Source organism: Budorcas taxicolor, chromosome 11 (assembly GCF_023091745.1).
Source record: "Budorcas taxicolor isolate Tak-1 chromosome 11, Takin1.1, whole genome shotgun sequence".
NCBI lineage: Eukaryota > Metazoa > Chordata > Mammalia > Artiodactyla > Bovidae > Budorcas > Budorcas taxicolor.
The window spans coordinates 33,203,987-33,218,174 of NC_068920.1; the positions used below are offsets into that span (position 1 = coordinate 33,203,987).

Here is a 14,188-nt window from a genome sequence, read left to right on the forward strand (position 1 = left end):
GCAAAATGAGTACCTTCAGAGCAGGAGTCAACCTAGAGAACCTGGTTCTCCATCTGTGCGCCAAGCCGCTAGAATGCTTGGTCGGGGAGGCTAAGCCACACATGAACACCTGAGCAGGTCTGAGGGTCCAGATCATGAAGGAAGGAAGGAAGGAAGCTGAAACGTGTGGGGCAGAGGCTACCTGCCGAGCTGACCCCGAGCACACCGTCCATCAATCCTCACGCAATTTGAGGATGGGGTGGGATCCTCAGCGCCATGTGAGGAAAGAGAACAGGCCCCATTTGCGAGAAGTGCTGATGTTCCAAAGAGGGAAACACGAGGGCAGCAGAGGGAAACCTAGGGCTCGGGGCCCCCTCTCCTACTCACCGGTCACACCCACGGTGGACGCGGGGCCCACGCGCCGCCCCCCGTGCAGGCCGTACAGGTTCATCTTGTACTTGCGTCCAGGCTCCAGGCCCCCAACGGTCACCTCAGTCTCCTCGCCCTCGACACGCACCACTTGGGGCCCGTCCCTGCCCTTGTACTGGACGGTGAAGGAGTCGAAGTGGCCCTGGGGGATGGTCCAGGAGAGGCTCAGCGAGTCCGAGGAGGATCCCGTCACCATCAGTTCCCCCAGGAGGGGCTCCTCGGGGGGCTCCGGGGCCTCTGTGCTGGGTTCTGTGGGGCTGGGGGTCTCCTCCATCTCTGTGGGGCTGGGGGTCTCCTCCATCTCTGTGGGGCTGGGGGTCTCTTCCTCTGCAGCTGAGAAGAAGGGACACACAGAGGGTGAGGCAGGGTCCCCAGGAGATGTCCTTGGGTCTCCTCCTAAGCCATGGTCCCCACTGGGGACCCTGAGGTCAGTTCAGAGAAGCCTAAGGAGGCTGGTGGTCCTGCTCGGTCCACACCTCACAGACATGCCCGGAGTCTCTGGGGTCAGCTGTGGGGACCAGGACCACCACCAGCATGGCTCACAGAGGCCCTTCTCTGCCCAGGAGGACGCACTAGTCCTCAGGGAGCCCAGGGGAGGTACAAAGAGCACCATGGCTCAGCCTTGAGGAGAGGGGCCTCCCACACTCCACTCCCCCTTCACCTGAGAAGGTGATCCTCCCACTAGGTCCCATCCTGGGGCTTCCACCGTCCACTCACTGGTCACCCCAATGACAGAGACGGGGCCCACACGCTGGCGGTCGTGGAAGCCGTACAGGTTCATCTTGTACTTGTGGTCTGGCTCCAGGCCCGAGATGGTGACCCCGTCCTCGTCCCCAGGCACCCTCACTGCCTTGGGCTGCCCGTCCCCATTCTTGTACTGGATCAGGAAGTGGTCGAACTGGCCCTCGGGGACGGTCCAGGAGAGGCTCAGGGAGTCAGGGGTGGCATCCGTCACGGTCACCTCCCCCAGGCGGGGCTTGGTGGGAGGTTCGGGGACCGCGGTGGAGGGGGTTTGGGTGGTCACGGCCTCATAGTCCGGAGCTGCACAGAGACATACAGGACAGGTGAGGTCTCCTCAGTCCTCAGTTCAGCATATAAAGGGGTATATTGCAAAAATAAAATAATAAGGTACAGGACATGTCTATCCACAGGAGCTCTAACTCCTCTTTCTCTTGACTCTTTCTTTCTGGTCCCTTTAATGTCGGCCTTCCTGGCACCGTAGCCTCATCTGCCCTGCTCTCACCCATACCTACCAGCACCCTTCCTCACACACAGGCCCACATGGCCACTGTGCTCTGGGCCTCCCTCCACTGTGGTCTCACAGCATCTTAACTCCTTTTGGCTCATGTCGTGGCCCTCAAGCAGCTCAGAAGCCCCATCCCCCTTCTCTAATCAGAAACCTGGAGTCTTCTTGGATCTGTTCCTGTTGCCATCTGCTGTCTTCCCAGGTGGTGCTAGCGGTAAAGAACCCGCCTGCCAATGCAGGAGACTAAGAGATGCGGGTTCAACTCCTGGGTCAGGAGGACCCCCTGGAGGAGGCATGGCAACCCACTCCAGTATTCCTGCATGGAGAGTCCCAGGGACAGAGGAGCCTGGCAGGCTCAGACGCGACTGCAGTGACTTAGCACGCACCAGCTGCCGTAAGACTCAGATTCTCTCTCTGGAGTTCTCTCTCTGTCCGATTCTCTCTCTGGAGTCCCTCCTGCATCTTCTCACTCCCCACACCTGCAGCCCCGCCACCCTGTCTGGGATGCCCTTACCTGTCACCTGGGTTACCACCTCCCTATGCCTCTCTCTGCCTCCCGCCTCCACCTGTTCTTCACAGGGAGCCAGAATGAGTCTTTAAAAGCACATCTGAGGGTCTCAGTCTTGGCAGAAAACTGTGAAGCAGTCCTCTCTATTCTGGGAGAGAAATTCCTGGCTTCCTGAGCAGCCCCAACCTCTCTACCCCCATCTCAAGACTCTCTCTCCCACTCCAAGAATTTTGTACAAAATCCTCTCTTGTGCCATGATGTTCTTAGTACTGAGACCCTCCATCCTGTCTGTAAGTGTCACCAAGATAAAGCCTGCTGGTTGTCAAGTCTCAGCTGTCCGGTGGGAACCCGTGGACACCCGTGGGCAGGCAGGCCTGTGTTGGCCTCACTGCCCAGTTTCGGCCTGGCCGTGGGGCTTCCCGTCACCTACACTTTCCCCTTTGCTGGTCCACAGCCTGTCTGTGAGCCCCGTAGGATAAGAACTGGTTTCTCTGCCACGTTCAAGGTTTACCTCAGTGAACTTCCTCAGTGCTTATCTCGGGCCACCCACATCTTTCTTGAACCACTGGTGTCACAAGTCTGTTAACACCCGAACTGTGCGGCTAGGGGGCGTTTCAGTCCAGACACTAAATTCTGATCACACTCCTGCCTTCCGCCACAGCCTCCAGGCAACTACATAGAGGCCGAGCTTGCCTGAGCTCCTGTGAGGACTCAGGCATGCAAGCACGATTCTATCTGATAGAATCTAAGGAAGTGTCCAATTGCTTTGTGAGGAGCTTTAGCAGAGCGTGGTCCCTGGACCAACAGCATCAGCATCAGGAAGGACTTTAGAAATCCAGTGTGTCCAGCCCCAGCCCAAACCTGCCAAATCTGAATCTGCCTTTTAACAAGAAGCCTCAACCATCTGATGTTCTGGAAAAGACACGCTGCTGAGAATATTTATATTTTCGTTAAGATGGGAATAAAGGGAAACTCTTCCAGGACCTGTCCTCCCCATCCTGCACCCCACACTCCCCACCTCACTCCCCACCCTCACTCACCGGTCACGCCCACGGTGGACACGGGGCCCACGCGCCGCCCCCTGTGCAGGCCGTACAGGTTCATCTTGTATTTGCGTCCGGGCTCCAAGCCCCCAACGGTCACCTCAGTCTGCTCACCCCCAACACGCACCACCTGGGGCCCGTCCCCGCCCTTGTACTGGACGGTGAAGGAGTCGAAGTGGCCCTGGGGGACAGTCCAGGAGAGGCTCAGCGAGTCTGGGGAGGATCCCATCACCGTCAGCTCCCCCAGGAGGGGCTCCTCGGGGGGCTCTGGGGCCTCTGTGCTGGGCTCCGTGGGGCTGGGGGTCTCTTCCACAACCTCCCGAGGGTCTGAGAAAAGAGATTGGGGGCAGAGGCTTAGATGGCGACTTGCTTTGACGTCTGCTGATATCAACAGAGACAACCAGCGAAACATCCAGTGAAACACTCCTCAAGCTGCAGGCCTGGAGGCTCACGCAGCCTCTGGGTGCAGCATTCGGTGACTCCATGCAGGGGAGACCGAGACACGCCCGACCCCGTGACATACTGGCTGGCAGGCACCATGAACCTTCAGAAGGCAATTCGGACATGCATATCGGGAGCCAAAATACTGCTCATTTCCTTTGAACCAATAATCTCATTTCTGGGCAGCTATCCTAAGAAAATTATTAAAAAGCAGGAAAAGTTGTATCACGGGAGTTTGGGATTATTCATGACAGCAAGATGTGTCAGGACTCCAAAGGAACCACAGAAGAAGATTAATTTTGTTATAGCACTTTCACCATGAAGCATCAAATGACCATTAAAATGATGATTAATGATGGTTGTGTAGCCGCAGGATAAAAGCTCTAAGTGTAACTTAGGTACAAAAGAAGTTAAGAGCCAAGAATTACATGACCACTCTGCAACCTGAAAACATGCAGGCATGGAAACCACAGAGTGTTACACACATTGTTATGAATGGTGGTTCTTGGGTCAGAAAGTGGTCTGATGAGAGATTGTTTCCCCTACTTTCCAAACTTTCCATCATGTTGCTCTATGCTTTTCAGAGAAAAATACAGACTTAAAAAGAAACTCTGGATTATAAAAATTAGTAGTCTGGTGGTGGATGTGGAGTAGGGACATGGGTCCCTCTGTGCTTTTTGTATATGCTTGTGCTTTGCATGATAGGGGGACCTCTGTCTGAAGTGTCTTCAGGAGGGGAGAGTGAACCTCACAGAGACAGTTGACTCACCCCACAAAAGATGGACTCTCGGGAGCTGGGTTCTCCCACGTGCAGAGGAACCCTGGTGACATAGTATCACCAGGCATAAGACTCCAGCTGACAGTGACTTAGAAAAGCCACCCTGACTACAAGTGGGGAATTTAATTCCCCTTGGGGATTTTTTTCCTTCATTTTTTAAAGACTAGAAATTGTAACTTTTTCATAATCATCAGTGAAATAAATTGCAAGAATGATGAGCGGAAAAGATGGAAGGAATACAAAAGAGGAGACGATGTATTGAAAAAAAAATTTCCTGATTATAAAAGAAAAACTGCTTGTCACTTAAGAAGATGTAAATGACACAGAACAGAACAAAATGGGGGAAAAAGCACAATGGGAAAAATAAAAGCAAAATGGGAAAAATATTCTATTGTGTCCCACAAGTCGTGCATCCCGTGGGATGTTTCCTTCCAGTTGTCTTACTATGCAAGTTATTTTCAAGTGGTTTTGATTAGCCTCCTTACAAACATTGTAAACTCTTATTTCATTGTAAAGTATAAAGTAATTGTCTTATGTTTAAACATTTCAATGATGCCATAATTGGTCATTTTACAGATTGTTGTCTAATTACTTAATCATCTCAGTGTGGTTAGATGTTGGGTTGCTTCTTTCATTCTTTTTTTCCCCCTGTAACAAAGAGTGCTGTGATTTGTGATTAAGATGGAAAGAAAAGAAAATTCTAGTGAAGTCAAGCTTGGTCTGAGCCTGACACATTTCTCCCTTCGAGGCAGCCAGTGACTGACCATCAGAGGAGGTCATGCTACTGTGGACAATGAGGCTGTGGATTGACAATGGCCAGACCGCTACACACGGGTCACGGCCCAGGGCCGTGGAGGAACAGCATAAAAGGGGTTCAAGGTCTGGTGAAATAACAGAACAGTCAACCAGGTCACCATGAGGAAAAGGTTTTTCCACCCCAGAGACCCCTGAGCCCTGTCCTCACTCACCGGTCATGCCCACGGTGGACGCGGGGCCCACGCGCCGCCCCCCATGCAGGCCGTACAGGTGCATCTTGTACTTGCGTCCGGGCTCCAGGCCCCCAACGGTCACCTCAGTCTCCTCGCCCCCGACACGCACCACCTGGGGCCCGTCCCCGCCCTTGTACTGGACGGTGAAGGAGTCGAAGTGGCCCTGGGGCACGGTCCAGGAGAGGCTCAGCGAGTCCGGGGAGGATCCTGTCACTGTCAGCTCCCCCAGGAGGGGCTCCTCGGGGGGCTCCGGGGCCTCTGTGCTGGGTTCTGTGGGGCTGGGGGTCTCCTCCACCTCTGTAGGGCTGGGGGTCTCTTCCTCTGCAGCTGAGAAGGAGGGACACACAGAGGGTGAGGCAGGGTCCCCAGGAGACGTCCTTAGTCTCCTCCTAAGCCTTGGCTTTGACTCCAGGCCCGGAAGTCAGTTCAGAGGAGCTGGTCCTTGGGGCTGGGTGGTCCTGCTTGGTCCACACCTCACAGACATGCCCGGAGTCTCTGGAGTCAGCTGTGGGGACCAGGACCACCACCAGCATGGCTCACAGAAGCCCTTCTCTGCCCAGGAGGACACACAAAGGTCACCACAGCTCAGCCTCGAGGAGGGGGGCCTCCCGCACCCCACTCCCCCATCACCTGAGGGGGTGATCTCCCTACTAGGTCCCATCCTGGGGCTTCCACCATCCACTCACTGGTCACCCCGATGACAGAGATGGGGCCCACACGCTGGCGGTCGTGGAAGCCGTACAGGTTCATCTTGTACTTTTGGTCTGGCTCCAGGCCGGAGATGGTGACCCCGTCCTCGTCCCCAGGCACCCTCACTGCCTTGGGCTGCCCGTCTCCGTTCTTGTACTGGATCAGGAAGTGGTCGAATTGGCCCTCGGGGACGGTCCAGGAGAGGCTCAGGGAGTCAGGGGTGGCATCCGTCACGGTTACCTCCGCCAGGCGGGGCTTGATAGGAGGCTCAGGAGCTACAGTGGGCAGGTCTGTTGGGGCTGGGGTCATTTCTTGGTCTTTTTCTGAGGCTGGATCAGGAGACAAAGAGAATAGTGACATGCTTCCTCAGCTCCCTCCTAACAGGATGGATTCTGGGATTTCTCCGACACACCAGGGCCCTGAAGCTGGGACGCCAGTGCCCCAGGGTTAAGACTTCATTTCCCTAGTTTACATGTTCAGCTTCCAGGGGCAGGGCACACACTGCGGAGATGTCAAGATGGTATGGTGGGATGCCGCTGACCTCAGCACGTGCAGCATGGAACCTGCAGGAGCTGCTGAGTGAGTTCACTTAGTGGGCCAGGACTCATGCTTTGTAACAGCACCACATCTAGCAGACACGTCGCGTCAGGAGGTGCCTGTGCTCAGGTTCCTAAGTATTTTCCTTTAATACCTCTTCTGGTTTAGAAGGCTTTTCTGAGCACTTGAGAATCTAATTTAGATTCCACAGTTGACAGCAGAGATGAGACCACAGGAAATCAGATCACCTTTGCATTTGGGTTGCTTGGGGACCTCGTATTAATTCTCTTGCCAGTTTATGGCAGGGACGACCCGTCACACCCACAGATTTCTTTTGTCTTTCTGTTCTGCATAGAGTTTTATTCTGGCTTAATAGCTGAATTATAAAAGCATCGTGTTTCAGATCTCCATTGTGTTTGGGAACCAGGTTTTAAGCATGTCGCAGGTAATAGCTATAAAGGAACTTAACAAAAGCAACCAACTGCCAAGATAAGGAGTAATTAATGAAGAGAAAATATCTTGTTTAGTTGCACATATGACTAATATCAGGGCTTCCCTCATAGTTTAGTCAGTAAAGAATCTGCCTGCAATGCAGGAGAGCTGGGTTCGATTCCTAGGTCAGGAATCTTCCTCTGGAGAAGGAAATGGCAACCCACTCCAGTATTCTCACCTGGAGAATCCCATGGACAGAGGAGCCTGGTGGGCTCCAGCCCATGGGATCACAAGAGTCAGACACAACTTAGCCACTAAGCCAGCATGACTAGTGTTAACCACTGAAGTAACAGTATCCATGATAGCAGGGTTCCGTGTTGACATAGAATCCATGTGTATCAGTATCAAATACAATTTTACCCAGTGAAATCAATAATAATTATGAAAATTCACCCAAGGGTTTTTAGCAACTAATTTTCTTCCTCAAGAGGAGGAGCCGTAGTTACCAAACACTGTGGGTGAGCCAAGCCACGCCCACGCCGCCGGACAGGTAGGGTATTCTTTCTGCAAGGATGCCGAAAGGGAGGCACAGAGAGGCTGAGTGACTCTCTCGAAGTCACACAGCTCTGAGGGGCCGAGAATAGGCCAGCCTCAGGTCTGCCTGAGTCTATTATTTCCTTGGTATCTTCCCTCTTCAAGGACTCAAAAAGTGTACAGGGTGAGACAGCTAAAGTGACACTAAGGCTTGGAGTGAAGACAGGCACAGAACCACTCCCAGGAGCTTGGGAGGCTCAGGCTCAAGAGCAGCGGGAGAAAAACAGGAGTACCGGCAGTTAAAGGGACACTGAGCCCAGCTCGGGGCCAGTGTCCTGCTGCACACTCACCAGTTAAGCCGACAGTGGAGACGGGGCCCACGCGCTGGCGGGCGTGGAAGCCGTACAGGTTCATCTTGTACTTGTGGTCTGGCTCCAGGCCCGAGATGGTGACCCCGCCCTCGTCCCCGGGCACCCTCACCGCCTTGGGCTGCCCGTCCCCATTCTTGTATTGGACTAAGAAGTGGTCGAACTGGCCCTCTGGGATGGTCCAGGAGAGGCTCAGGGAGTCGGGGGTGGCGTCTGTCACAGTCAGCTCCCCCAGCTGTGGCTTCAAAGGAGGGCTAGCCGGGGGCTCCTCTTCTGGGGCTGGGGAGAGAGGCAAATGGAATCGTTCCTGCTGAGGCCCTGCTCTCCTGGGTTCAGGCCAGAAAGTGGGCCAGCTCTGTGGGCCTAACTTCAGATCCAGCTGTACCTATGGCCATTACAATCTCTTTGTGGCCTCCTTATGGTCCATCCAATGTGCCAAGTGGCCTCTTGCCTCGATGCCTGAATGTTCTTTCCCCAGATCGTCTGCATGGCTTATGTTCACACCTCCTTTAAGTCTTCATTCAAACGTCAACTTCTCTCTAGGGCCTTTCCTGCCCACCCTATTAAAAATCCCAGTTCTCCCAGTTGCAGCCTATCTTTCTTAATTGGATCTGATTCCAGCAAAAAAATTGCAAAAGAACAATTAGGACACCATCAGGAAGGTGAGTGCTCAGTCGTGTTCAACTCTTTGTGACCCCATGGACTGTGATGCAGCCTGCCAGGCTCCTCTGTCCGTGTGGATTCTCCAGGCAACAATACTGGAGTAGGTTGCCATGCCCTCCTCCAGGGGGTCTTCCTAACCCAGGGATCGAACCTAGATCTTCTGCACTGCAGGTGGATTCTTTACCATCTGAGCCACCAGGGAATCAGGAAACTAGTAATACCCGAATATCTGGTTTTTAAAGGCGCAATCACTGTGTCATGGTTACTTTCAAGTGGTCTTTTTGAAAAGAGCAGTACACTTAAATATGTAATGATGAAGTAAAGAGTGTATAGGATACGTTTTAAAATATTACAGCAGTGTATCCTTACAATGGAGTATTACTTGACTATAAAGGAATGAAGTACTGCTACATGCTACAACACAGATCAACCACAAAAACGCGCTAAAATGTGGCAAAAGAAGTCAGACATGAAAGGGCAGGTACTGTGTGATTCCAGTTATATGATGTGTCCGGAAAAGACAAATCTACAGAGGCAGAAAGTAGATTTGTGGGGATCGGAAATAGGCGTGAAAATGGGTCTGGACACCAGATTTCATCTCAATGTGGTGGAAAAGTTCCAGAATTATTAATATATAGTGATCATGGTCAGAGAAGGCAATGGCACCCCACTCCAGTACTCTTGCCTGGAAAATCCCATGGGCGGAGGAGCCTGGCAGGCTGCAGTCCATGGGGTTGCACAGAGTTGGACATGACTGAAGTGACTTAGCAGTAGCAGCAGGGATGATGGTTGTACAACTCTGTAAATACACTAAAATTGATAAGCTATGTGCTTAAAACAGGTGAATTCTATGGTGTGTAAAGTATACCTCAATGAAGCTGTTAATAAAGAAAACATTCTAGGACTTCCTAGTGGTTAAGAATCTGCCTGCCCACACAGGGGACATGGGTTCAATCCCTGCTCCGGGAAGATCCCACATGCCGCAGAGCAATGAACTTCTTGCGCCACAATTACTGCCCCTGCACTCTAGAGCCTTCCAGTCATAACTACTGAACCCCATGGCACCTACAGCCTGAGCTCTGCAACAAGAGAAGCCGCTGCAACAAGAAACCCCTGTACCGCAACAAAGAGTAGCCCTTGCTCGCCACAACTAGACAAAACCTGTGTGTAGCAGTGAAGACCCACCACTGCCAAAAATAAAATACATTAAAAAAAAAAAGAAGAAAGATGATTTTCTAGTTGAGGAGGGTGGGAAGTGTGATGGGGTCTGGATGAGCTAGACTGACCAAGAGGTACTTTTTGGTTGAAGCAGGGTGATTGACACATAGGAATTCATTATGTTATTCTTTCCCTTTGGGTATATGTCTGAAATTTTATATAATAAATACTTGTCGAGATTTACTATTTCATGGCATTTGTCCCAACACCCCAAAAGAGTTCTTTTCAGAGTTTCCGTGCAAGGCAGAGAGCCACAGACAGGTCATGAGGCTTGGAGGCCTCAGTCCCCAACAGCCTCTCAAGCGCAAGCACTTCCCTGGGACTCCCTCTTCCTGCCCCTAGATCACTTCTGAAGTGCTGAATGGATAAGGAATGAAATAGAGATTTGGGGGTTTTAGGGTCTTCAGTGGAAGACACTCGAGAGGCTCTACTATGAGACCTTTCCTGAGACCTCATCCCAAGCCCCACCCTCACTCACCGGTCACGCCCACGGTGGACACGGGGCCCACGCGCTGCCCCCCGTGCAGGCCGTACAGGTTCATCTTGTACTTGCGTCCGGGCTCCAGGCCCCCAACGGTCACCTCAGTCTCCTCGCCCCCGACACGCACCACCTGGGGCCCGTCCCCGCCCTTGTACTGGACGGTGAAGGAGTCGAAGTGGCCCTGGGGGACAGTCCAGGAGAGGCTCAGCGAGTCTGGGGAGGATCCCGTCACCATCAGCTCCCCCAGGAGGGGCTCCTCAGGGGTCTCTGGAGCCTCTGTGCTGGGCTCCGTGGGGCTGGGGGTCTCCTCCACCTCTGTGGGGCTGGGGGTCTCTTCCTCTGTAGCTGAGAAGAAAGGACACACAGAGGGTGAGTCAGGGTCCCCAGGAGATGTCCTTGGGTCTCCTCCTAAGTCATGGTCCCCACTGGGGACCCTGAGGTCAGTTCAGAGAAGCCTAAGGAGGCTGGTGGTCCTGCTCGGTCCACACCTCACAGACATGCCCGGAGTCTCTGGGGTCAGCTGTGGGGACCAGGGCCACCACCAGTATGGCTCACGGAGGCCCTTCTCTGCCCAGGAGGACACACAAAGGTCACCATGGCTCAGGCTTGAGGAGAGGGGCCTCCCGCACCCCACTCCCCCATCACCTGAGGGGGTGATCCTCCCACTAGGTCCCATCCTGGGGCTTCCACCGTCCACTCACTGGTCACCCCGATGACAGAGACGGGGCCCACGCGCTGGCGGTCGTGGAAGCCGTACAGGTTCATCTTGTACTTGTGGTCTGGCTCCAGGCCCGAGATGGTGACCCCATTGTCATGCCCCGGCACCCTCACCACCTTCGGCTGCCCGTCCCCGTTCTTGTACTGGACGGTGAAGGAGTCAAAGTGGCCCTGGGGGACGGTCCAGGAGAGGCTCAGCGAGTCCGGGGAGGATCCTGTCACTGTTAGCTCCTCCAGCAGGGGCTCCTTGGGGGGTTCTGGGGCCTCTGTGCTGGGTTCTGTGGGACTGGGGGTTTCCTCCATCTCTGTGGGGCTGGGGGTCTCCTCCATCTCTGTGGGGCTGGGGGTCTCCTCTTCTGCAGCTGAGAAGAAGGGACACACAGAGGGTGAGGCAGGGTCCCCAGGAAACGTTCTTGGTTCTCCTCCTAAGCCTCGGCTTCAACTCCAGGCCTTGAGGTCAGTTCAGAGAAGCCTAAGGAGGCTGGTGGTCCTGCTTGGTCTACACCTCACAAACATGCCCGGAGTCTCTGGGGTCAGCTGTGGGGACCAGGACCACCACCAGCATGGCTCACAGAGGCCCTTCTCTGCCCAGGAGGACACACAAAGGTCACCACGGCTCAGCCTCAAGGAGAGGGGCCTCCCATACCCGACTCCCCCATCACCTGAGGGGGTGATCTCCCCACTAGGTCCCATCCTGGGGCTTCCACTGTCCACTCACTGGTCACCCCGATGACAGAGATGGGGCCCACGCGCTGGCGGTCGTGGAAGCCGTACAGGTTCATCTTGTACTTGTAGTCTGGCTCCAGGCCCGAGATGGTGACCTCGTCCTCATCCCCAGGGACCCTCACTGCCTTGGGTTGCCCGTCCCCGTTCTTGTACTGGATCAGGAAGTGGTCGAACTGGCCCTCGGGGATGGTCCAGGAGAGGCTCAGGGAGTCGGGGGTGGCGTCCGTCACCGCCAGCTCCCCCAGGCGGGGCTTGATGGGAGGCTCAGGGACCGCGGTGGACGGGGTTTGGGTGGTAGAGAGAGATTCTGAAGGTTCATCATCCTCCTCTCTTGGGGCTGAACACAGACATGGAGAGAACAGGGCCTGAGAGAAGGGCACAGAGGCCGTGGGGCCTCGGCCTCCTCTGGGCCCTCATGGCCCCCTAGAAGGAAGCTGAGTGGGCAGAGCTCTTTTGCTCACCTGTCATGGCCTCGATGTGGGCAGGACCAACACGTTGCCCGTTGTGGAAACCGTATAGGCTCACCAGATATCTGTGGTCAGATTCCAGGTCAGAGATGGTGATGTCATGCTGGTTGCCCTCTACATTAACTTCTTGAAGTTGCCCATCCTCGTCTGTGTATTGGACCTTGAAGGAGTCAAATTCTCCCTCAGTTGCCGTCCAGGAGAGATGCAGGCTCTGTGGGGTGGCCTCCTCCAGAGTCACCTCCCCCAGACGGGGCTCAGATGCTGGAGGACTAAAGGTTGCAGGCTCTGCTTCGATTTCTTCCCTGGGAGCTGGTTCTGAGAGACAGGTAGAGAGGGGTGAGTGGTCTGTGGCTGCACCAAGACTCTCCAAGAGGATGGATGAAGGGAAGGAGGAAAGGACAAGAGATCAGTAATAAAAAGGACCAACTACTGATACCCAGAGACGAACTTCAAAAGCATCGTGCTAAGTTCAGGAAAAACACACAAAAAACTATGTACTGTATGAGTCTGTTAAGCCAAACACTTAAAAAGGCAAAACTATAATGACAGAAAGCAATTAGTGGTTGCCAGAAGCGGGGATCGGGGAAACTGACAGCCAAGGAGCAAGGGGAAACCTCTAGAGTCAATGTTCTCTATCTTTGTTGTGGTAATGGTCATGACTTAGACCAATGGTCATGACCATCCACCCAAACTCACTCAATTCTGCCCTTAAAATGGGTGAATTTTATCGTACGTAAATTATGCCTCTATGAAGCTGACCTCTCCCCCCATAAGAAGGGGTACAGGAAGCTCAGAAATCCTGACTCCATCAGACCAGGAGAGCCAGGTGGGAAGGAGGGGCAGCGAATTCCCCCGGCTGAACTCACCGGTCACGGCGATGGCGGAGATGGGACCCACTCGCTTGTCCCTGGACAGCCCGTAGAGCAGCAGCTTGTACCTGCGGGCAGGATCCAGGCCCGAGACACTGACCTCCCTGTGGCTGCCCTCCACGGGCACCACCTGGGGTTGCCCATCTCTGTCCCTGTACTGGATCACAAAGGAGTCGAAGTGGCCCTCGGGGACCGTCCATGAGAGGCCCACGGAGTCTGATGTCACACTGGTCACCTGCAGCTCCTCCCCCAGACGTGGTTTTGAAGGACGCTTTGTTCCAGTCTCAGCCACAGCTCTGCGGGTCTCTGAGATGGAAACACAGAGGGGAAATGGTTGTTTCTGGAAGGCTGGGTGACCCTGCAAGGAAGGACTGAGAGATCCAAAGACGGGATTGAGCTGAGGCTGCGCCCTGCAGGGCTGGGTCTTCAGGCTTGTGCAAGGAGATGGGCCGGATTCCAGCCAGACAACCAGAGCCAAACAGCAACCATGTTGGACAGCCACCACAAGTGGCCACAGCGACTCTCCCCAGGGGCCCTCCAGATCAGAGACACCTCCCGAAGGGGCTGCCCTCACCTGTGGTGCCCTCGGCAGTGAGGGGGCCATGGCGCCTCTTGCCCAGAAGGCCGTAGACTAGGAATCTGTACTTGCGGCCGGAGTCCAGAGGGCTGATGGTGACTGAGCGCTCGTGGCCCTCCACGGACACCACGTGAGGCCCATCCCTGTCCTTGAACTGGACCACAAAGGAGTCGAAGTGGCCCTCAGGGACTGTCCAGGAGAGGCGCAGTGAGTCTGGGGTGGGGTCTGTCACCCACAGCTCCCCAAGGCGGGGTGGGGCTCCTGGGCTGGCGTCACCTCGGCCAACTGACAGAGAGGAAAGTTTCTGGTGTTTATTTTTTTTTCCAAAATGACTCCTTGACTGCCTCCCTCTGGAGTTGGAAAAATCTAGAACTGCCCAAATGATCAGTGCTGCCCCCAGATATTTCCATCACCATCACATGCCCGCCAGCATCCTCATCTGGCCATGCCTCTGTTCTTTAACCAGCGCAGGGAGCAGCCTTCTGTCCTGGGAGAG

At 54.4% G+C, this 14,188-nt stretch overlaps 1 protein-coding gene across 1 annotated transcript in view; it reads right to left on the bottom strand.

The window, feature by feature from the left end:
- TNXB (tenascin XB) overlaps window positions 1-14,188 on the bottom strand; it is a 53,786-nt gene that overhangs the window by 7,938 nt on the left and 31,660 nt on the right. The window contains 12 exon segments of the mRNA XM_052649193.1: window positions 367-733; window positions 1,025-1,449; window positions 3,203-3,532; window positions 5,393-5,740; window positions 6,100-6,432; window positions 7,957-8,253; window positions 10,334-10,681; window positions 11,038-11,415; window positions 11,772-12,116; window positions 12,241-12,561; window positions 13,113-13,421; window positions 13,690-13,977. Of these exon segments, the coding sequence (XP_052505153.1) occupies window positions 367-733; window positions 1,025-1,449; window positions 3,203-3,532; window positions 5,393-5,740; window positions 6,100-6,432; window positions 7,957-8,253; window positions 10,334-10,681; window positions 11,038-11,415; window positions 11,772-12,116; window positions 12,241-12,561; window positions 13,113-13,421; window positions 13,690-13,977 (4,089 nt within the window).